At 38.7% G+C, this 23,277-nt stretch overlaps 1 protein-coding gene across 3 annotated transcripts in view; it reads left to right on the forward strand.

Annotated features, from left to right (window-relative positions):
* USP47 (ubiquitin specific peptidase 47) overlaps positions 1–23,277 on the forward strand; it is an 89,491-nt gene that overhangs the window by 63,848 nt on the left and 2,366 nt on the right. For all 3 annotated transcript variants that reach the window (XM_084631938.1, XM_084631939.1, XM_084631940.1), the window contains 11 exons: positions 1,538–1,748; positions 2,225–2,340; positions 3,617–3,736; positions 5,111–5,888; positions 10,668–10,843; positions 11,057–11,137; positions 12,279–12,394; positions 14,600–14,718; positions 20,727–20,857; positions 22,762–22,809; positions 22,910–23,040. In XM_084631938.1, coding sequence (XP_084488064.1) covers positions 1,538–1,748; positions 2,225–2,340; positions 3,617–3,736; positions 5,111–5,888; positions 10,668–10,843; positions 11,057–11,137; positions 12,279–12,394; positions 14,600–14,718; positions 20,727–20,857; positions 22,762–22,809; positions 22,910–23,040 — 2,027 coding nt within the window. The remainder of the gene's footprint in view (positions 1–1,537; positions 1,749–2,224; positions 2,341–3,616; positions 3,737–5,110; positions 5,889–10,667; positions 10,844–11,056; positions 11,138–12,278; positions 12,395–14,599; positions 14,719–20,726; positions 20,858–22,761; positions 22,810–22,909; positions 23,041–23,277) is intronic.

Here is a 23,277-nt window from a genome sequence, read left to right on the forward strand (position 1 = left end):
GGCATTCTATTTTGATACTACTGACAGCTATTCCGTTGATAGCTATGAGGTTTTTGTATAATTGGTGTGGCACCAACACTTCCTTTTAAAAACCAGTTTGACTTCACATACCATATTCTGAAACCTCAATGCCATCTTCGTGGTTGGTTTATCACAAGTGATTTTTTTTCTTCTATCAGTGATTTAACTCTAATCTCCATACTTTGAGGAAGTATGACAGTTTATAGTAGGATCGCAGTAATAGCGTGAAAATAAATATAGGCAAAAGATAATTGTCATGAAGGCTTCTGAACACTTGATCCAGTGACATTATTCCTAATTCTAGAGGGCCAATGGATGAGACTTTTCAGATAGACTAAAAGAAGCATGTGTTGTAGATGCTCAGATTTCAAAAGACATCCAACTATAAAGGACAACCAGGCCAGGGACGGATTAAGGAAATCCAGGACCCTAGGCATACCACAACTCCTGTGTAATCTAGTGGTGACAGGGTTGCCGGGGGGCAGCCACAGTGGGGTTCCATCTCCTTCCTACAAGAGGCAGCAAGGTCAGTCTCTGCTTGCCACCCTCACCTCCGGAAACCCCCTCCCACCACCACCAACACAAAAGTAGTGGTAGCATGTGGGCCCTTCAGTGCTAACCCCAGCAGCTGGGGTGTATCTGCTTTGGTGGATGGATTGGACCTGCTGTGTTCTTTCATTCCTGCCTCTCACCATGTTATCTGCCAGAGTGGTGTTAGCATGGCCCTCCAGAGCAGGGGGTCTTGGAGTGAATACCCCATTTGAGATGCATGGGGCAATTCATTCCTCTTAGCCTGAAACAATAGCTCTATGTGCAGATGCTGCTCCGTCAGGTACTCTTACATCATATTTTCAAGCTTTTCTTTGCAATCGTGGAATAGGAGCTTAGTTTTTTAAACTGAAAGTTCACATTGTGACGTGATCACATGACTCTATTAATTGGGGCTTTACAGTACTTATGCCATGGCCCTGAAGTCACCGCTTATAGCCAATATGTAACCTTCGTTGTTGTCCAGACATTTTTCTTAGATTGTGTCTTCAGGTGCTCAAGGTCCCTGTTTCCACAATCCTCTCCAACTACGCTGGGTTTCACTTGTATTCTTCTCTCTCGTCATAGTTGCTTTGAGCAGGACAAATTTGTCTTCAACCACTCTGTCTAGTTTGAAAAACAAACCTCAAACGTTCTTCTGTTGGCCTGATAAAAGTAGTAGCATAAGGTTCTGAGCACAGCAGCTCTTTCACTTTTATTTGGGATTGTTTGACATGCAAAGTCATAATCCAAGTGGCATTACCAGTTAAATACTGTGTGTGCCAAGAGATGTGTGGGAGAAAGGGTAGTGGTAGTAGGACCTTAGCTAGGTCAGGATTCATGTGAGAAGTTAATGCAGCCAGGAAGAACCATGCCAGGATTCTCAAAGGGCTATTGTGGGAGTGGAAAGAAATGCATTGTTAAAGAAAAAATACATATACATTATTGTGAAATAGTATTTAATTTCACTTCTGCATTTACATTCTAGATAATGGATATAGAAGAAGCAGTTCCTCTGGACTGCTGTCGTCTTGTTAAATATGATGAGTTCCATGATTATTTGGAGCGATCATTTGAGGAGGAGGAGGAGGATATACCAATGGGACTCTTACTTGGAGGAGTCAAATCAACATACATGTTTGATTTACTTTTGGAAACAAGAAGACCTGACCAGATTTTCCAGTGTTATAAACCTGGAGGTAAGAAATATAGTTCTGTAAATCCAAAATCAGCTTAAAGTTTATAATGTATGGTGTGGTGGTGGTGATGATGATGATAAATACAAACTCTGCAATGTGAAACAAAAATGCTTAAGAGTGTGAATGGATGAGATCTTTTTCTTGAATTAGATTCTAGTAAAACCTGCAGCATTCAGAAGTGTTAACTGTTTTAATTGTTACATTTTTATGTAGCAGATGCTGACAGTCTAATTAAAGCAGTGCTAGAAAGCTTTGCTATAATTAGACAATACACTGAATAACATTTTTATCTAGTTGGCATTAAATCAGTTGCTTATCTTACTGCCTGAAAGTAGAATGCTGTGATTGTGACTGCTAGTGGAGTGAGTTAAAACACGTGTATTTAATGATGGTCTTTAAACGGTATACTGTAAACATCACACTTCTATTTTTTTTAACTGAATCATGTCTTGTACCATATTTTCTCTTTGCTACAGAGGTTATGGTGAAGGTTCATGTAGTAGACCTAAAGACTGAATCTGTTGCTCCTTCTATCAGTGTGCGAGCTTATTTGAATCAGACAGTTACAGAATTCAAGGAACTCATTTCAAAGGTAATTTATAGTTTTTTAATTCAATCTAAATATGAAAACATAGTATGATTTAAATACCATGGGTGAGAACCTCATGTTGCTCCCATGCCTTCAGACTACATAAAAGGGATCCGACAGCCCCATATCCAGCCAGGGGAAGATTCCTGTGACACAGACACAGAAAAAGACGTGTACAGTTGCATGCAAAGACTCCCTCACAAGCCCCTGGTGTAGGCAGCATGCTAGTGGTAGGGTAATAATATGTAGTGCTGCTGTCCTCTCCTTCCCTGAGAACAGCGAAGAATTAGGATAAATCCCTTCATCCCCAGAGCTGAAAGTTCTGTGCTGCCCCTCAGAGGCTCAACAGGGAATCTCACAATCAGCGTTAATATGAATGAATATATATGGCTCAAATTCCAGCGTAATCCTGAAATCTGAATTTCAGCTTCTAAATAGGTGAGGTAGAATTTGTTTTATTATGGGATTACTGCGTTTTACTGCTCTTGCAGGTTCACACTTTTGACCACTTTATATGGCATTAGGATGCCTTCATTTGGGGGCTGATTCACCATCATTGTAGTGGTATAAGACTACAGTAACTCCACTGTCGCTATTAGAATTATAGTGGAATAAAACTGAGCTTAGTCAGTCCTTATGTAACTTCCCATATAACTTTTCCTAATATGAAATATCACGGGAAAAAGAAGGAAAAAATCTCCTGCAAAATTCAAAATTTTGCAGTTGTTTCTATTTCACAGGGTTTGAAACCGATCCTGTTTTTGTGTTTGCTTTCAAAAATAAAATTTTACTCAACTTATTTTATCAAAACTCCTTATAGAAAATGGCTGACCAGTGGGGAATACTTGATGTTTCAGAAGATAGTCAGTCAGATTATGTCCTGAAGAATGAGAGAGTGCAAAGAATCCAGTCGTCTTAACTTGCACAGCTACAAATATCTAGCCATTTAAAAATTTAACCAACCCTCTTAAAAACATTTGTTTGTTACTGACCTCCTGCAGAAGTGAATTTCAAAAGTTCTGAATTTATTGCCTTCTAATTTCATTAAGGTACCCTTGTTCTCATCCTGTATGACAAGGTGAAAACAGTGAGACTGAATGGTTTGTACTGTTCCCTTCAAACTTTTTAAACAGTTTAATCAGGCTGATTTAATCTCTTTATTTTACATATTCTAATAATAACCCAAGTTTTTCCTCCCATGTGGTAGCTTTTAGAAATCAAGTAAAAATATTTATGAAAGGATATTCTGTTTTTCTTAAACTGCATTATGGTGTTGTAGGCTGTACGTCTGCCTGCTGAAACGATGCGGGTAGTACTGGAACGTTGCTACAATGACTTGCGTCTTCTCAGTGTGGGCAACAAAACGCTGAAAGCTGAAGGTTTTTTTCGAAGTAATAAGGTAAGATCTCTGTTTGTTTTTTAAATCATTCTTTTCTAATATATTTATAACCATTACTTAAGTATTGTAAAAGTTAGAAAAATCTATGTAGAACTGGATATATAATTTACTTCATTTTTTTTCTTCAGACCAAAATCCCCTCTCAGTTTGAGAACCTCACAAATTTTGTACTGTTAGGAGAGCTAGGGTAAGAGAGTTATCTGAAACCAGATGGATAAGACAAGGTTGAGCTGTTTCCAGCGTTCTGCAATCTGACTGATCTTTGATGTTCAACAGCATTAGTGCTTGGATCTTATGAAGGCAGCTGGGGCAGTCTATTGCTCACAGACTGGTATAATTTGTATTTCAAGACCCTGGACCATTATATCTGTTCCTGGAAAGGGAGTTCCTTCAGAACTTAAACACAAACAAAAAACCTGTTCTTACAATCTGGTAGCTTTGATCAGAGTATTTATAGTAAATATTTCCAACAGTAGCTTCTTAGTGCAGGTGAGAACTTGAATAATTTTGTATTTTGGCATATGGAGCTTTGTCTTGGTGTCTACTGTTGTGGTGGTTTAACTGGTCACAGGGGACATTTCTTCCATTAATTATCTTCTGGCTTTGAGGCTTGGGGTCAAGAATGGTTTGTTGGTATCAGAACATGTTGCTACACAGGAATATTGCATCTGGATCAGCAGGGGTTTGTGAGGGCTTTGTATTGTTCTGTAGCTGAGCAAAATAACAGTATTGATCGACTCCATAATGAGCTTGCATCAAAGCCTTTTCATCTGAGGAAATCTCAATAAAGCATGGAAACCTTTGAGGAAGGGAAACAGGAATTCACCTCCCACCAAAACAGCCCTTTGAATCTTAAGATGCAAATAACCTATGGTTTTGCATCAACCATGCATATATTTAAGGGCTTGCACTTTCTTAAACAATATCATAAAATCAAATAAGAGACTTAAGGTCCCTCTTCCAAAAGGGTCTTAACCTTGACTCCATCATAAAAATACAAGTGCACAGGTGCAGCTTACTCTGTATGCATATTACCCTTCTAGATGTAGGAAAGTGTTTTTAATAATTTGGCCTACAATATTTTAGTTATGAAATAGTGCTGGTAGGAGCCCTATCCACCTATTTACAACTTATTTGTAATCTGCCTAGTATGATTATTTAATATATGCAAAACTAAATTATTTAGCTCTCAAAATGATTAATAGGCTAGGTATCCTTTATTAAATCTCCTCTAAAACTAGGATTTAAAAACAGAGTAATTTTTTATACTGTCATCTTTCCAATGCATTCTGAATACTAGTATATATTGTATGTTGTTGCCTATACTACTTAGTAATGTAGTTATTTAGAATAATTGTATGATTTTATATTTAGGTATTCGTTGAAAGTTCAGAGTCTTTGGATCGCCAGATGGTATATACGGACTCCCATTTGTGGAAACTTTTGGATCGTCATGCAAACACAATCAGGCTATATGTTTCATTGCCAGAACACTCTCCTGGGTCTCAATTTAAAAGGACAGTCAATCAAAAAGCGAGTGGAGATTCGGGCAATTTGGATGAAGCCTGTGCAAGAGTGAAAGGATCTCTGGGTAATATGATATCTGTAGAGGCTATCCTGGAAGAGAGCACTGAAAAACTCAAAAGCTTGTCATTACAGCAAGAGCAGGAGGGGGATAATGGAGACAGTAGCAAGAGCACAGAAACAAGTGACTTTGAAAACATTGAATCACCTTTGAATGAGGTAGACTCTTTAGCATCAGCAGAAAACAGAGAACTTGAAAACCAAACTCAGATTTCTGATCCAGAAAATTTCCAGTCAGAGGAGCGGTCAGATTCTGATGTGAATAATGACAGAAGCACAAGTTCAGTGGACAGTGATATTCTTAGTTCCAGTCACAGCAGTGACACTTTGTGCAATGTGGACAATGCCCCGATCCCCTTGGCTAATGGACTTGACTCTCATAGCATCACAAGTAGTAGGAGATCTAAAGCAAATGAAGGAAAAAAAGAAACCTGGGACACAGCAGAAGAAGATTCTGGAACTGACAGTGAATATGACGAAAGTGGCAAGAGTATGGGAGAAGCACAATACATGTACTTCAAAGCAGAGCCATATGCTGCAGATGAAGGTTCAGGAGAAGGACAGAAATGTATGTATTTATTCTATTTTATTAAATACCTTTTAATCCATCTATCTTTTAACATGGAGACACTTTTTTGTTTTTTTACAGGCTGTTAAAATGTAACTAGACCAGGGTTTCTCAAACTGGGGTCTGCAGACCCCTGGGGGTCCCCGGGCCACGCTGATCAATTCCTTCCCCTCCCAGCGCCTCCCAGAATCAGGCTCTAGCTCCAGCTCCCAGAGGCTACTGAAGCCAAACTGGGAGATTTTAGGTGCTAAAAGTCTGGCAGTGCAGCAGGGCTAAGGCAGGCTCCCTGCCTGCCGTGACTCTGTGCTGCTCCTGGAACTCCTGCACCCAAACTTCCTTCCAGAGCCTGCATCCCACACTCCTGCGCCCCAGCCTCGTGAAAGTGAGTGAGGGTGGGGAAGAATGGGCGATGGAGGGGGATGGAGTGAGCTGGGGGCAGGAAGAGGTGGGACGGGGTGGGACCTTGGGGGAAGGAGTAGAGTGGGGGGTGGGGCCTAAGGCTGAGAGGGGGACTTGGGGATCCTCGAAAAATTTTAAATCAAAATGGGGATCCTTGGATTGCTAAAGTTTTTGAGAACTGCTGAACTAGACCATTGAAGCACTCAGTTTTAACGCATTTTTTCAAAATGCTTAGCAATGTGGCAACAATATATTTTCATGTTCTCTTGCTAAGCCATGTTACAATACTTTCGCTCTTGTAAGAAAAGTGGTGAAGTTTCCCAGTGAACAACAGAATGACCGTCATAATTCTTCATTTTCGTGGAAATAGCACCTTGTATATATTTATTGAAAAAAATGGCTAGAGGGTAGATGCAATATAGCTTGTCTGACTTCATACAATGAGCTACAAGCAAACACATTGTAGGACAAAGAGCAAATAGTAGTGATAACTTACCCTAACAATTTTGATACTATCATTTTTGTTTAGATATTTTTATTGTAAAGAGACTTGAATTCCTGTGGAACAAAATGCATTTTGTTTCCACAGCTATTGATCCTTTAGGTTTCTAGAGCACGTGGAGCTTCACTAACCTCAGGACAGTAGGTTAAGTACAGGGGAATATCTGGTCCCAAATAAAATGATATACCAAATTTGAAGAGTCTAACACAAATGAGTCCTATTGCTGTTGATCCTGAACATATATTTTATACTATTTTTTTAAACGTATGTATATAGAAAAGAAGAACAAAGCCATATTAGATTATTTGTAGGTGGTATATAATGAAGAGATTGGCATGAAATTAATAGCAGCAATTAAAGTGAAGAGAAGTTTGGGAAGTAAGAAAAATATAAGATATCTAAAGTAGTATAAATTTACATTAGGATGTTAAAAGAGATAACCAAGTGAAAATGTGGGTGGTAATGGACTTTTTTTGTGAACTGAAGGATTTTTATGAAACCAGACATTTTGAAGTAGTAAGAATAGAGTAAATAAACTTCCTTTGTAACCTGTAGCTATGGTTTTGATACACAGCATTTACTGAACATTTGTTTTTATTATAAAACCGCAATTAGAGAATCATAGTGTGACAAAGCTCTGTCCTTGCCTCCGTGGGTCCCGCGTTTCCTGGGGGATTTCACTAGCCTCAGAGGCTTGCTGTGACCCTCCACGTAACCCTTCTTTCTCTAGAGACAAGGGTCACAGTCTACTGAGCCATTTTCATCATACGCCAGTGAGGGAGGTGAGGAGAAGTTATCCTTTCTTGCACTGTCTCTGTTGTCTCCCAGTCTCAGTGATTAATCAGGGGGCAAAGGTGGGGGGGGAGCCCGGGCCCACCCTCTACTCTGGGCTCCAGCCCAGGGACCCTAATAGTATCAGCTATGGTAGCTGACCTTTTAGAAACATGACATGTACAATTCCCTGGGCTACTTCCCCCACAGCAGCCCTCACTTCCTCAAGCTCCACTTCACTCTTACCTCAGGGCCTCCTTCCTTGTGCCTGATATGGTGTGTACTACTCAGCCTTTCCAATAGCACAACTTCCTCCCACAGCTCCTGACATGCACACCCATCTGACTGATGGGGAGGCTTATAACTAGTTTCAGCCAGCCCGATTGGCTTCAGGTGTCCCAATCAACCTAGCATTCTTCCTGCCTTCTGGAAAGTTTTTAATTGGCCCCAGGAGTCTTAATTGACCTGGAGCAGCTTCCATTTCACTTAACGTGGTACCAGGGATTTGTTTAGCCTGGAGCTAATATATCTGTCTGCCACTACTTTTCTATAGCCATCTGGCCTGCTGTCACAATGGATACTGCAGAAGTCAGAATAAAAATTGTAAAAATCTACCTTTAAAACTTGAAAAGACTTTCTTCCTAATCTGGTTTTGAACCGCTGCAAATACTGATCAATTTTACAGAAATAGGTAAACAAAAGTATTAGTTTCTTAGGTTAATTTTTATGCTTTCTTATTGCATTGTATGAATTGGTGGTATATTGAGGAAAAATTGCTGAAATATATTTTGTACAGCAGCATGAACAGTTTTGAAGTGTGTTAAGTTTGGAGTTATACTTAGATTTCTCTTCAGAAAATAACTCAGTTGGAGAGCATCCATAAATCACTTAATGTATCTATGTATTTTCTCCTGTTTTAGCAATCATTTGTCATAAGGCCCTTTCACTGTACTTTTTGTTACTTTAGATTAAACCTAGAAAAAGCAGCACATTCCCACTGTTACATAGTATAGTTTAAAATGCTTGTTTAAAATAGTTTAATTTGGTTTGTAATGTTATATTACAAATAAGCTCCATAAATTGCATCATTCTTTGTATCCTTTCTCATGAGCAATGATAAAGGCTAGTTACTGGCAGACGGGCAGATCCTCAAATTGTGTAAATTTTCATAGCTTCATTGAAGTCCATGAACTATGACAATTTGTATAAGCTGAGGATCTGCCCTTGAAAGAATTCTTCCTGTCTGGAAATAAGGGACCAATCCTGCTTGCCTTACTTGTATAGTTCCATTGATTTCAGTAGGACAGGTGTTCCATCATGTTGTATTTGGCTCTAAATAAGTGTTCTTGGAATAATACTGCCTAATGTGAATAGGTCTAAATAGTGTAGGCTCCAGTTGATTGTAATTCTTAAATTAGTCCAAATTGCATACATGACAAAATAAAAATATTCTAAGCAAGCAGGTTTTCTTGTTACTCTTCATTATGGACTAGTACATTAAAGCTTTGAGATTTACTGTTGAGTATAAAAAAACTGAATTATAGCACAATAAATATATTGAATAGCTTGATATACAAATAATATACTGAGATTGAAGATACAAAAAGGTCTTGAAAAGCTAGTTGCCAATAGGAAAATTTCTCTGGAGAGTTGAAGGACCTAAATCATCGTTTCTGATCTTTCTCTTTAAAATTATTTTAATAGTTTTTAATGGTTGCAGAGGCAACCTTTCAAACAAGAATCAATGTAGTGATGCCTTTCTGAACTTGTAAACAGAGTGCTGTAGGGCCTCATCACAGCTTTTCAAAATGTTGTGGGCAGCAGTTCAAGTGAGAATAATCTGGGAAGTTAATCTGCTGATTGGGAAAGCTGTGAGTAGCAACTGATGGAGCTGTAGCAGCCAGGGCGAGGTGGGTACAGAAATAGCAAACACATCCATCCTCGGTAGAGTAGAATTGTGGCAGCCCCCACATACACAGTGAAGTAGCTAAGAGGCTCCTGGGTGGGCTGAAGAGAAGGGAAAGCATGCTCCTTTCTTCCAATGGCAGGGTAATGGGTAGGATTTCAAATTCACATCTGCTAGCTAGAGACTTATATAAAAGCTGGATGGCATATAGTGTTGGTAATGGGATAGAAACATCTAGACCATGGCTCTAGATCCAGATAAATAGTGATAGGCATTTAGATGTCATATCTTCCCCCCCACCCTTACCCATAATGTAATCTGTCTGCTCTCCCCACCCCATCCCCACGCCAGGACAGGGCTGGGAGCCAAAGTAGAGCTGGGGGTAGAACAGGACTGGGTGGCACTCCCTGCCGTGCCCCCCGAACATTCCTCTGCACCCCCATGGGGTGTGTCCCACAATTTGGGGACCAGATCTCTAGCTTTCAGTTAGTCTCCTGAAGTCTGTTTTTCTTACGGTGTAATTATGTTCAACACTGAGTTTCACAAAGCTGCTGTTGGTAAAAGCAATATATTATATGTTGTCTTTATGATACCAAATACTAAGACTTTATTTGGAAAACATTATTACTACTATTACTATTACTTTTCCCAACTCTAATACGAAACTACATAGAAATCAAAACAGAAGCAGACTGAAATATAACAGTAAATCGAAGCGCTTATTTCCTGATGGATTTAAATGTAAAGTTGAACACTGAGCAAAGGAACCTTCCTATTGCCACATGTCTGCGATGCATTCTGTCCACCCATAGAAATTATTAGGATATTCTAGAATAATTCCCATAGGGCTTTAAAACGTGGATTTTTAGATAGAATAAATTGATTTAGTTACAATCTTTTGTAGTTTTCAAACTTGTAAAATTCCAAGAAGAAGAAGAATGATCTCGTGGTTAGATCATTAGCCTGGGACACTAGAGACCCAAGTTTAGTTCCCTGCTCTGCCAGAGACTTCCTGTTTGACAGTGGGTAAGCCATTTAGGTTCAAATATAGATAAAATGTGAATAGGGACCTGGTCCATGACTGGCACTCTTAGGCATTGCTACCATACAAATAACCGTGAACAAGTGCATGGAAACCTGGTTTCACAAATTAAATGGGCACTTTGTAACACAAGGTTGGGTTTTTATTTTTGTTTTTTAGGGTTGCTAGTGAATGTTGATAAAAGAATTACGCTGTCTGCCTTCAAGCAAAACTTGGAGCCCTTTGTTGGAGTTCTCTCCTCTCACTTCAAGGTCTTTCGAGTCTATGCCAGCAATCAAGAGTTTGAGAGTGTTCGGCTGAATGAGACACTTTCATCATTTTCTGATGACAATAAGGTTAATCAAATGAGCTTTTGAATAATTAAAAACTTATACAATAGAACCAAATTTAGTTGGCTGATTAGGCAACTTTTGCAGACTAATTGGATGTAATTCACTACCCTACTTCATGGCATCCTTGCTACATTGGTAGTGTTAATGCAATGTTAGAAGAGAACTAACTTTTGACTTTTAATATCAGTTCTGATGACTGTTCTTTTCAATTAATAGATAACTATTAGACTTGGAAGAGCACTTAAGAAGGGGGAATACAGAGTCAAAGTGTACCAGCTCTTGATAAATGAGCCAGAAGTAAGTAATTTTATATTTTAAAATCTTCTAAAAGTCATGTATGAAGACACTGAAATATGCATTAGTCTTAATTTTCCCCAAAAAAACCTTAAGGGTAAAATTCCCACTAAATTTTCACTTTTCACTCCATGCATTCTCTTTCCCGAAAGCCTCCCTAACTAGACAGTGTACATTGAAAGAACTCTCTGATAGGTGTCATGTTTTCCAATAATGTAGTGCTAGAATATTTACTGCCATCAGATACTGCAAAGCAACACCTGTCAGAAAGATTCAGTAATTGAATATGGTGATACAATTGTTTGCACTAGACTAGTCTTGTAGTAGTGCTAGAAACAAGTGACTGTCTTGTAATAGTTGATTACATGTTAAGTACCCATTTGATACTTAAAGTACAATTAAGTGACTGTAAAAATAACTTTGTAGAGTCCATGTTTTGTCTCAATTTCCACATAAAAATTGCATTGTTTACAAGTGCACTCAAGTTGTGCTTTATTTACACGTGTAATAAATACACTGCAGTTTCATCAGTTACTAGTATGATGTGTAAGCAGAAAAGAACAGTTGATTGAATAATGCATGAAATGAAATTGATCACTAACTTAAGATCAGACAATGTTTTGATTAAAAATCAATTTCCAAATGCGAACAGCTTTCTTCAACAGAGGAAGAAGTCCTGTACTATGGAGCCAGTAAATTGCACATTAAAAATAAAGAAGGATGGCACCAGTGTGGTGACAGGACTTATTTAATTGAAAAATAGCTTTCCAAATAATTTTAATGCCCATATATCTATTCTATTAGGGAAAAAGGCAAATGCCACCATCATGTTTTATAATGTTTCTGAAGTTTTAATAATGTACACAATCTAATTCTTAACTACTGTGCCTTTATTTCAGTGAAGTTTCCGGTTTGTAAATAAACTGGAAATAAGCTGCAAAGAGCTACTAATGCACTAATGAGAGCAGCCTGTTTTGAATCAGTTTAATTGAATATCTTGCTCACACAAAGTTCTCAGCTGTCATTTTCTAGTGTGATGGAGATTGAGCAAGACTACAGCACGAATGAGAGATACTGATTTCCTTACTCTTTTTGTAAAGAAACAATTCTAGCACTAATAAATGTATATTTGTTGTGTTCACAGCCATGCAAGTTTCTTTTAGATGCTGTTTTTGCTAAAGGAATGACTGTGCGTCAGTCAAAAGAGGAGCTACTTCCTCAACTCAGGGAGCAATGTGGATTAGATCTGACTATTGACAGGTAAAGAACATACAGTCAAGATTAAAACTGCTGGTTTAAATAGAACTAAGAGTTCTTCTGTTTCTGTTCCTCAGAAGCCAAGAGGATCTGCTATAAATATTAGGAGGAAATTTTGTTTCTCCTTTATGGGAGAAAGTATTAATATAATCAGTCCCAGCTAGTTTTTAGTGATTTTTTTGGAGGTGGTTGAAAGGTGATCAGTTATTGTGTTGTCTGAGCCAAACTGTGAATATAAAAGATTAATTTGTGGTAAATTTCTGGCCTTCATTCCATCTGGAAAGATTGAGGGAGTGCTGTTTAAATGGAAATGCCTTTGTTTGAAATGGCTTACCACTGCCATCTATAAGTTCAGATCTGTTTGCACTTCTTTTCTGTCACAATGGTATTGCCTGTTGGCTATGTTAAAGGTAACAGTGCTTCTCTAAAAGCAGAAAAGGGAAGAAAAGAAAAACACTTCACAATAAAAAGACTAGTCTCTGAGAGATACAGTCCAAGCATTTCTATGTAGAAGTAGAACAAATGCTGCTCTGTGGCATTGCTCTGACATGTTGCCTCTTCTGATTTTTCCATACACTTTAACCTCTTGCCTCAGGGCTGGAGGAGATCTGCAAGATGAGCCACGTGAGTCAGACATCCACCCTCTAAGTGTCTGTCCTATTTTTTTTTTTTTCTTAAGAAGAAAAAATGTGTTTAGTGAGGAAAAGCTGTCGGTAGAGCTTGGGGGGAGAATAACACCACTAATTTTTTTTCCCATTCCTGCTTAAGAAGCCATTCTTCCTTCCCATTGTCCCTCTCCTTATGCACCCCATGGATTGGCCAGATACAGTCGTCGTCCCATATTCTTCTGCGCATGTGTACTCCTACTAACAAGCACAATCCTTCCTAGAGCTCCCTGGTATATGGCAGCTTTGCAACATCTCCTTATCAGCACTAGGTTTCAAAAGCCATAATTGAAACCTCTCTGAGTAACCCACCTACAGATGAGAGAGAGTAACATTTCAATATTGTCAGAAAATAGAAGTATGATGAGTCATCTCAGAATTCTTTGGTATGTCTGGTTTAATTTAGGCTCACTTATTCACACACAAAAATCATGCATTAAGAGACCTAAATAACATACAAAGTATACTCCACTATTTCATATCTACATGAGATTTCACAGTGTATTTGATTATGTACTTAATAAACTTGCTGCTATTTCCCCTTTCTAAGAATCTTGCAATTCATAGTAGAGCACCAGTTATACAACATTTAAACTGCTGTTAGAGTATACGGTAGATACCCTGTAGTTCTGCTGAGCGCTTCACATGTCTGATAGCTGGAGGGCATACATCAAGCAGCTTAAATTTAGCCATAAAATAAACAGTTTTCTCTAAGACCAGCTTGCTGGCTAAAAGTAGAATTATGTTCTACATAGATCATTGGTCCCCAAGCCAGCAATTTCAGGGTCCTCTCAGAAATCTAATAGCTGAAGACTGAAGTCCAGGGCTGCCATATTGGGTATGCTGTAGAGGAAAATTCTTAAGCTCTTAGGTGAAGGAGAGACTGCTCTCTAGCAACCAACTCCAGTGGCCATGAATGACAACATTGATGTGCTTAAGGGTCCAGATTTCCATGCAGCCACGTGAGGGAGTGACGGTATACTGTTAATTTTATAAAATCTCCAGATTGGAATTTTTAGAAGCAAGAAAAGTCATATTTACCAATAAAGAGAGAGAAAGTTTGGTCATAGTTGAAAATCTTGGGCCTCTTGCAGGAGTGAAGACCCTGTGTGTGGCTGGGAGCAGAGTAGGGGTGGTTTGTGAAACCTCTGTGTGTTAAAAGTACATCTGTATTGCAGTCAGGAAATGTGATTGCAGCATAGACATACCCTCACTATCTTGATCACAAATAGCAGTGAAGCCACAGAAGCACAGATAACGTCACAGACTAGCCACACAAGTAGATACGCAGGGTCCCTGGGTACATACTTAGGCAGTTAGTCTGTTCTGCTGTGTCTTCACTTACCTTTTTAGCGAACTAGCTCTTTCAAAGCTAGCTTGGGTATGTTGCAGTCATGCCTCCCAATTGCAGTGTAAACTAAGTGTCATGATTTTGTGACACCTTTCTCCAGAGCTCAAAAAAAAAAATTGTCATAGAATCCATTGCCAATGTACGTTGGTATCAGTGAACAAAAACTTATTGTTTTCTTAAACATATTTATAGGTTTCGCCTACGAAAGAAAACCTGGAAGAATCCAGGCACTGTATTTCTGGATTATCATGTCTATGAGGAAGATATTAATATTTCAAGCAACTGGGAGGTCTTCTTAGAAATACTTGACGGTAATAATACATTGAGAAAAAGTTAGAGCCCTAACATTTTGTTTCAAAATGAATTCTATCTTCTGTGAATATATACATTTTTTGTATGTCAGTGGAATAGAATCCTTCAGCTAATAACATCATGTTAAATATATATTTTTGTTGAATGTTGGTTTATTGAATTATTTTAGGTTCACTGTATTCTGCATTCTATACTTTCCTGAAGATAATTAAAACTGCACTTCAAGATTCTTTTTCCATTTAGTTGTAGTATATTTTCTAAACCTGAGGACTCAAATGTAAGCTAAATGCAGCCTTCTGAATTGCACACAGAAACTTACCAGCCCAGGCACAAAGTGTTCCTTGCCTGCGCATACAATGATGATTAAAACAATTATACTACTTAAGTCGATTTTTCAAAAATTTACTTGCCCAAGAGAGCAAAGGAGTAGAATTTTTCAAGTGTGGGGAAGTAGATAAGGGGATTCAGATTATTTATTCAGACCAGTGGTGCTAGTGTGATCAAAATGGGATAATATAAATTGCAAAAGGGGGTAAGGTAGAGGGAAATTTTTGTTTAAGTTAGCCATGATGCAGTGCCTGCTTTTTTTTTTTTGTAGTTCTCTGTGGAGCTATGTGATGAAACCTCACATGTACACAGTCCTCTGGCTTTAGTTTTGAAAAATACTGGAGTAGTTTTGCTCCTAGTTTCTTTGCAAACTTGGGTGTGTGAGGTATAATTACAATCATTACACCTATATGGATCTATGGCTCTTCGTATCAGATGCTGGGAATGCAGCAGTGTCTACACTTGAGGTTGCAGAACCGTTTCCATTCTAAGTGGTAACTTCATCTTGATCACCTTCATTGCTCTCATATAGATTGCACCAGTCACAACATGTCTTCCATTCTTCTCTTTTCCTGGCCTTCCTTTTGGGTGCATCCATGACTTTTCACGATAAAATCTTCCCATCTTTTTTTAGAGGTCAGCTGTTTTCAGTTCCCTTGGGTACCACTCGGCAACAGCAGTAGTTCATCAATTGTCAGTCAGCCTAGCTAATTCCCAGCCTATTGCATTTTACTATTCCTGCCTTCAATGATGTTCTGCGCTCCTCTCTATCTGATCACTTCACTGGGGACTCGGTCGCGGATTGAGATCCCCAGAATTCTTCTTTCCATCGCTCTCTCTGTGAGAGTTGTTGCTCCTCTATCTTCTTCAGTGCCCGTGGTTTGCTGCCGTACAACATTGCTAGCAATACTGTTGATTTGAAGAGATTGGCGCATATTGCCTTGTTGATTTTTCCTTGGAGAGTATCCTCGATAGACTTGAATGTGCGCGCCAGCCAGCTTGCTTTCTTCGCATGAGTTTGCCTTCCTGATCGTGGTGCATGTTAATTTTTTGGCCCAAATAGACATATTGTTAAATTTCTTCTATTTATTCTCCCTTGACTATTATTTGGGCTTTTGGCAAGGCATTAGACTGCATACATTTTGTGTTAGAGAGGTTCATTTTCAGTCCAACTTGGTTGCTTTCTGTGTCGAGTTCTTGCAGCATTTTCTGTAGTTTGATAGTGTTTTCGGCAATCAACATGATATCATCCGTGAATCTGAAGTGGTTTAGCAGCTCTTCATTGACACTGATTCCACCTCATCCGCCTCATTACAATTTTGAGGCAGGCTGTGAAAGGTTTTGGTGAAACTACGTCTCCTTGCTTCACACCTTTTTTGACTGGGATGCAAAGGGGAGTGTTGAACAGAGTTATATCCATAGTGCAGTGAGAGTTTGTTTCCTTTAATAGTTTGGTGCCCTGTTCTGCAAGAGCTTTCAGTGCTACATAGATTGCTACGCTGTCAAATGCTTTTTCATAGTCAACGAAGGCAATGCATAAAGGAAATGTTTCCTTAAGCACTCCAGTAGATGGTTTTTGAGAAGATATAGTCCAATGTGCTGAAATTCCTTTAAATACTTGCCTGCTTTCTTGGATGCTGCTCGTTCAGACTCTGTGAGAATCAGTTTGTTGTTGTTTTGGTGAATAGCTTGTAGACATGTGAGAGTAGTCAATTGGACAATAGTTCTTTAGCTCTTCACGATCGCCCTTCTTGTACAACAAAATGGCATTGGACTCCTTCCAGCTGGATGGTATATTCTGCATTTCTAAGTAGCAGCAAAACCTCTGAGCAAGGGTTTTCCAGAGGTCTTGGCCTCCGCTCTTACTTTGATTGTCAGTCTGTCTTTTCCTGGAGCTTTTCGTTCCTTCATTTGGTAAACTGCATGTCAAACTTGGCTGACGAGGACCGGAGTGTGTGCTCATTGGTCTGTTGAAGTGTTCACAGTGGGACGTTTATTTGAGGTGTGAACAGTTCGGTTAGCAATCTTTGCAGACTGCTTCCATCCCTGCCTGTTCTGTCAATTATTGCTTTTCAATCCTTCTTGTTCAGCGCCATTATTGACGTGTATAGCATCAGTTTCCATTTGCATTTTTTTAGGTTTCTGCGATCTTCAGCTGTCTTTAAGAGCCTTTCATTTCGGTATTTCTCGAAGTCTTCCATTTAGTCATCTTATCAGCTTTCAGGCAATGTGTAAAATTAGCTGAGAAAGAGAAACTGAAAAGAGCCAAGGGAAGAATCTCGGAGGAAACAAGGAACTCGCTAGAGAAGCGGAGGAATATAAAGTGAAATGATGGCAACAAACTCCCTCCTCTGCAAATTTTCAGTTTATATTTTTTCCAATCTTTACAAATTTTAGTCAAATTTTTTTCCAGTTAGGGAGCAAATTTTTGATAGGTTGAGCCAAAACTGTTTAACCATTTTCAGATCTAAGAATGGAAAAAAATTCCCACTCTTTAGTCATTATAAAATACTGACTTTTTGAACAGCTCTGGGATGTCAATGGTGGAAACTTGAAATTTGGCAAGCGGATAGTTGCAAATGTGCCTTTTTGGGATCTGGTGAAAGTTATTTTGTCAGAGTTACAGAGCTTTTAAAAATGTGCATGCATGTTGGATTTCGTAATGCAACCACTTAATGGCCTGCCAGTATTGGTTCTATATACAATCTGTTTAGGAAGGCGAGTAGACAGTGCTGTTTTCTGAGATATCTATCATTGCCTTAGGAAGGAGTATGGACTCCAAAAATATTGTGATGCCTTTCATATGATGTAGACATTCACTCTCAAACTAGTTTCTATTTGCATCAGAACAAGACATCATAATGGATCATAATATTAAGATCATTCCATTCTTTTCTTGTATGTTTTGATCAGTGGTGAAATACTTAATGTTTTTTTATTTACAGTGTTATAATTTTGACTTCAGAATTAGGAACGCTTTGAAATGAAAAGGGAAAGTTCACATCTCTCACAGTATTTTAGGATGTCTACAAGCGCTAATGGATATTTGCATCACATTTTTAAAGTTTTCTTCACGACTGTAAGAGGTAGAGGCTTAGTTTAAACTTCTAGAGCACAATATTGCAGCCTTCAAGAAAAGCATCAGTCTGTGAACTGCCCCAAAGAGTTAAATGAATGAGTCAATGGCTCCTACCTCGGACACAGTGGAATTTCTTATTTTTTTCATGTTCTTTTTTTTAAAATGTTGTGAAATTCCATACAAAAAGGATTTCTATACTGAAGCACTCAGGAGTCAAGGTGCCAGTGCAATCTGAACTTAATGTCCGTGTGTGTGTGCTTCCCCAATTGCCTTTGATTTAGGGCTGTTGATTATTGCAGTTAACTCACGTGATTAACTCAAAAAAATTAATCGCAATTAAAAAAATTAATTGCCATTTTAATCGCACTGTTAAACAATAGACCACCAATTGAAATTTATTAAATATTTTGGATGTTTTTCTACATTTTCAAATGTATTGATTCCAATTTCAGTATAGACTACAAAGTGTACACCGCTCACTTTATATTATTTTTTATTGCAAATATTTGCACCAGAAAGTGAGAACATGGGACTTTTGTAGTCAGCATTGCAAGGTATTTACACGCCAGATATGCTAAATATTAATATGCCCCTTCATACTTCGGCCACCATTCTAGAGGATATGCTTCCATGCTGACGATGCTCGTTTAAAAAAAAAAAAAAAGAAAGCCTTAATTAAATTTGTGACTGAACTCCTTGGGGAAGCATTGTATGTCTCTGGTTCTGTTTTACCTGCATTCTGCCATATATTTCATGTTATAGCAGTCTCAGATGATGACTCAGCACATGTTATTTGTTTTAAGAACACTTTCACTGCAGCTTTGACAAAACGCAAAGAAGGCACCAATATGAGATTTCTAAGGATAGTTACGGCACTCAACCCAAGGTTTAAAAATCTGAAGTGCCTTCCAAAATCTGAGAGGGACTACGTGTGGAGCATGCTTTCAGAAGTCTTAAAAGAGCAACACTCCGAAACTACAGAACCCAAACCACCAAAAAAGAAAATTAACCTTCTGCTGGTGGCATTGGACTCAGAGGATGAAAATGAACATGCGTCGGTCCGCACTGCTTTGGATTGTTATTGAGCAGAACCTGACATCCGTATGGATGCATGTCCTCTGGAATGGTGGTTGAAGCATGAAGGGACATATGAATCTTTAGGGCATCTCGCACTTAAATATCTTGCGACGCCGGCTACAACAGTGCCATGCAAACGCCTGTTGTCACTTTCAGATGACATTGTAAAGAAGACGCAGGCAGCATTATCTCCTGCAAATGTAAACAAACTTGTTTGTCTGAGCAATTGTCTGAACTAGAAATAGGACTGAGTGGATTGTAGGCTCCAAAGTTTTACATTGTTTTATTTTTGAATGCAGGTTTTTTTGTACGGAATTCTAGGTTTGTAAGTTCAACATTCATGATAGAGATTGCACTACAGTACTTGTATTAGGTGAATTGAAAAATACTATTTTTTTTGTTTTTTACAGTGCAAATATTTGTAATCCAAAATAAAGTGAGCACTGTACAATTTTTGTTACAATTGAAATAATATATTTGAAAATGTAGAAAACCTCCAAAAATATTTAAATACATGGTATTGTATTATTATTTAACAGTGCGATTAGTTTAATCGCAATTTGTTTAATCGCTTGACAGCCCTACTTTTATTATATGATTACATACTCTTTTTTTCCCCTCCATTCCATTGCTTTATTGAGTTTAGGTGTTTGGAAACAGAATGAGACAGAATTTTGTCGTGAATTAATCTGTTGGTCTGAATAATGTAGCTGGAGTCAACGTACCTTAGGTGGAGTTACCGTGGGGTCTACACTGCGGGCGGTCGACGGGAGAAACTCTCCATCAACTTACTTTACTCTTATCATCGGGGGTAAAGTACAAGGGTCGACTGGAGAGCGCTCTGCTGTCGATTTTGGCGGGTCTTCAGTAGACCCGCTAAATCGACAGCTGGTGGATCAATCTCAGACCGTCAATCCAGACTGTAGTGTAGATGTGGCCTTAGTGTTTGACCATGTTAAGTCACTTACTCTGTCTCTTTGTTCAGTATCTGTTAAAATGAGTGTCGTACTTCATGATGTTTTGAGAAAAAATTCATTAATGTTTTTTTGAGACACTTACATATTCTATTGATTAGTGCTGTAGAAAAGCCTATACAGAGAAAATGTTAGTGAAAGGCTTGGATGGTATGCAGAGAATGAGGCATCGGGTCACATACTGTAGCTAGAAAAGGAAATACAGAACTGCTGTCTAGTTCAATGACCACTATCCATCTTGAGCACTAAACGAGGTTGGAATCCTGTGAAAGTCACTGTGCAATGTATTTATCATTTTGTGTGTGTGTGTGTATATATACAAAGGGGTTCAGAGAAGATTATCCAGGCATATTAACATTGCAATTTCCTGACTTAAGTGCTTCACTTTGCAACCTTTGATGGTTTTAACCTTTTTGTATGTAATATATATAGCTATAATACACTCAGCATGCTCCCATGTTTGTGTGTGCATATAATATATGTTAAATTCCTCATTGTAGATGGAATAAAAATCTATGAAGATCTCAGAATATTCCATCTCTTTTTGCAGAGGCAGAAAAGATGAAATCTATGTCACAGCTTGCTGTTCTATCAAGACGATGGAGGCCATCAGAGATGAAGCTTGATTCCTTCCAGGAAGTAGTTCTGGAAAGCAGCAGTGTTGATGAATTAAAAGAGAAGGTGAATTGATTTTAGTAGTAAAATGTATTCAAGCATAATTTTAAAGTAAATTAAGGCCACATTAATTCTGAATAACGGCATGAACACAGGGATTTGATGCAGTTTAATTGCAGTGATTGCATCTTAGTTACAAATCCCTGGTCAGCTGCAAGTGGCAAAAGACTATCTTGCATGTGGATACCAGTTGAGATCCTAGTAGTAGCTAAGGGTTAGGATTTCTTACCATATATAACTCCTTGATGTTGAGTGTCAGAGTTACCAGGTAATCCTCGGCTTCTACTCCATATGAAGCCAGTCAAGACTCTGGGGGAGCATATCTCCTCTCTTTGAGCATACTGTCGCCGGGGCAACCTTCCTGAATCTGACCTTGGAGCATTCAGCATGCTCTTCCAATGCAGTGCATGTCTTGCAGTGCGTTTGCCCAGGTGGGGCTCCTGAGGAAGCCAGAGGGCCCTGCACCCCGACTCCGCAGTCAGCCAGTAAAACAGAAGGCTGCTTATTCGACAGGAACACAGCGTAGAACAAAACTTGTTGGCAGAGAAATCAGTGACTTTCATCCAAGTCCATCTTGGGTAGTCCTGGGCCAGAAGCCCTAGACTCCCACTCCTTCAATCCCCCAAAGCAAACTGCCAGCTTGTTGCTGCTCCTCCTTCTGTTTGTCTCACTTCCCAGGCAAAGAGTCATGTGGTTGTCACCTGGTTGCATCCCCCTTCTGGATCTCTGGTTACGAAGGGCACTGGTCATAGCATACGTGCAGACAGCTGGAGCAGCCTCACCTGCCCCAGAGGTCTCAGCCAAAGTCACACACCCCTATTCCCACCACTGAGGTATTGGTGCAGCACACAGGGAAACTGAGGCACACACAGTATTCATACAAAAGAGTAAAACTCACATAGGCTCACATACAACATAACAAGGGAAAATCCCCACTTTGTCGCATCAGAAGTTCAGTTTTCTCATAACTGAACACAAATTGTCTTCTTCTAACACAGAATGCATTGGCCTCCTTGTTAAGTGTGGTAGTCGGTCATGAGCTTTTAATGCTTATATGCCAAGCTATATACTGTCTTCCTGTTGCTTCCTGAAGGCTTGCTTTCAGGTGTAAATCAAGTTACTAATGATAATGAATCCTCTAATGGCAATGGATCCTACCATCTCCAAGACTACTTTTTCACGTAGCGTCACAAAATCTGTGGTTGGCTGCTCTTGCTGCATGCCTTCAGAGTTAATCTCTAGGGAGCAGTTGGCCCCATGGTTTTTATGGCCTCATCTCTTGAACTTGTTCCCATCTGCACTGTGCAAAATCTTGAATTTGACATTTAAAATGTGGTACAAGACAGCTTTTCAGTCAGTTTTTATTTTAGCAGAAGTTAATTGGTGGATGGTGGGGATGATATGATTCATCAGTCGTTTAGCTTTTGTCAGGTTTTTTTGTTTATTTGTATTGATACACACATAGTTGTATAAATAAAATGATTTGTAATATTGAGAACCAACTCTGGAGCCAAAGATGTAATATGAGGCCTGCAATCACTTTACATCTTGGACCTCACATTAACTATGTTTCTATCTAATTTTTTCTCTCTCCACCATGCTGTTGGAAATTTAATATTGTATAAGGGTCTCACAGAAGTGTCATTTGTGACTCCTCTGTCATGTACCAACTTAATTGCACTAAAAAGCATCAGCTATTTCCTTGGGATAGCCACTGCTTAAAGAAGAATTGCGAAATGTGATATTTTTTGAATTCATTTTTGTGTCATTGATGCGTCTGAATTTCTTACTGGCCTTTACAATTTAACGAAGACTTACTGATGTTCATATGCTTCACTGTATGATATATTTGCATGAAACTCTTTATCTCACTGAAAGAAATTAATACATTGAAAATGTTTGTTTTACAGCTTAGTGAAATAAGTGGAATACCCTTGGAATATATAGAATTTGCTAAGGTAAGTAGTGTGATGTCTAAATTGTAGATATTGATTTGGGGGTGCATATATCATTATGCCGTTTGGATGATTTATTCACTAAATAATTACTTCTTTCCAGGGGAGAGGCACATTTCCTTGTGATATTTCAGTACTAGAGATCCACCAGGACTTGGACTGGAATCCTAAAGTGTCTACGTTGAATGTCTGGCCTCTCTACATTTGTGATGATGGCGCAGTAATATTTTATAGGTATATATTTTATTGTAGTATAATCAACAAATACTCTATGTATAAATAAGGTTCTAACAACCAACAGAATCCTGAAAAACAGTTCATGCTGAAAATTCTGCTGCTGTTTTGAAGAAGAAAAATGTCCACAATGGGAGCTAAAAATAGAAAATCAAGCATAACTGATTTTTTTTGAGGCATTTCCGTTATAAATTCGTGTTAGACCTTAATTTCTATTTTACTAATATGTGCTAAATA

This window comes from Lepidochelys olivacea (assembly GCF_965140295.1).
Source record: "Lepidochelys olivacea isolate rLepOli2 genome assembly, chromosome: 6".
NCBI classification, from domain to species: Eukaryota; Metazoa; Chordata; order Testudines; family Cheloniidae; genus Lepidochelys; species Lepidochelys olivacea.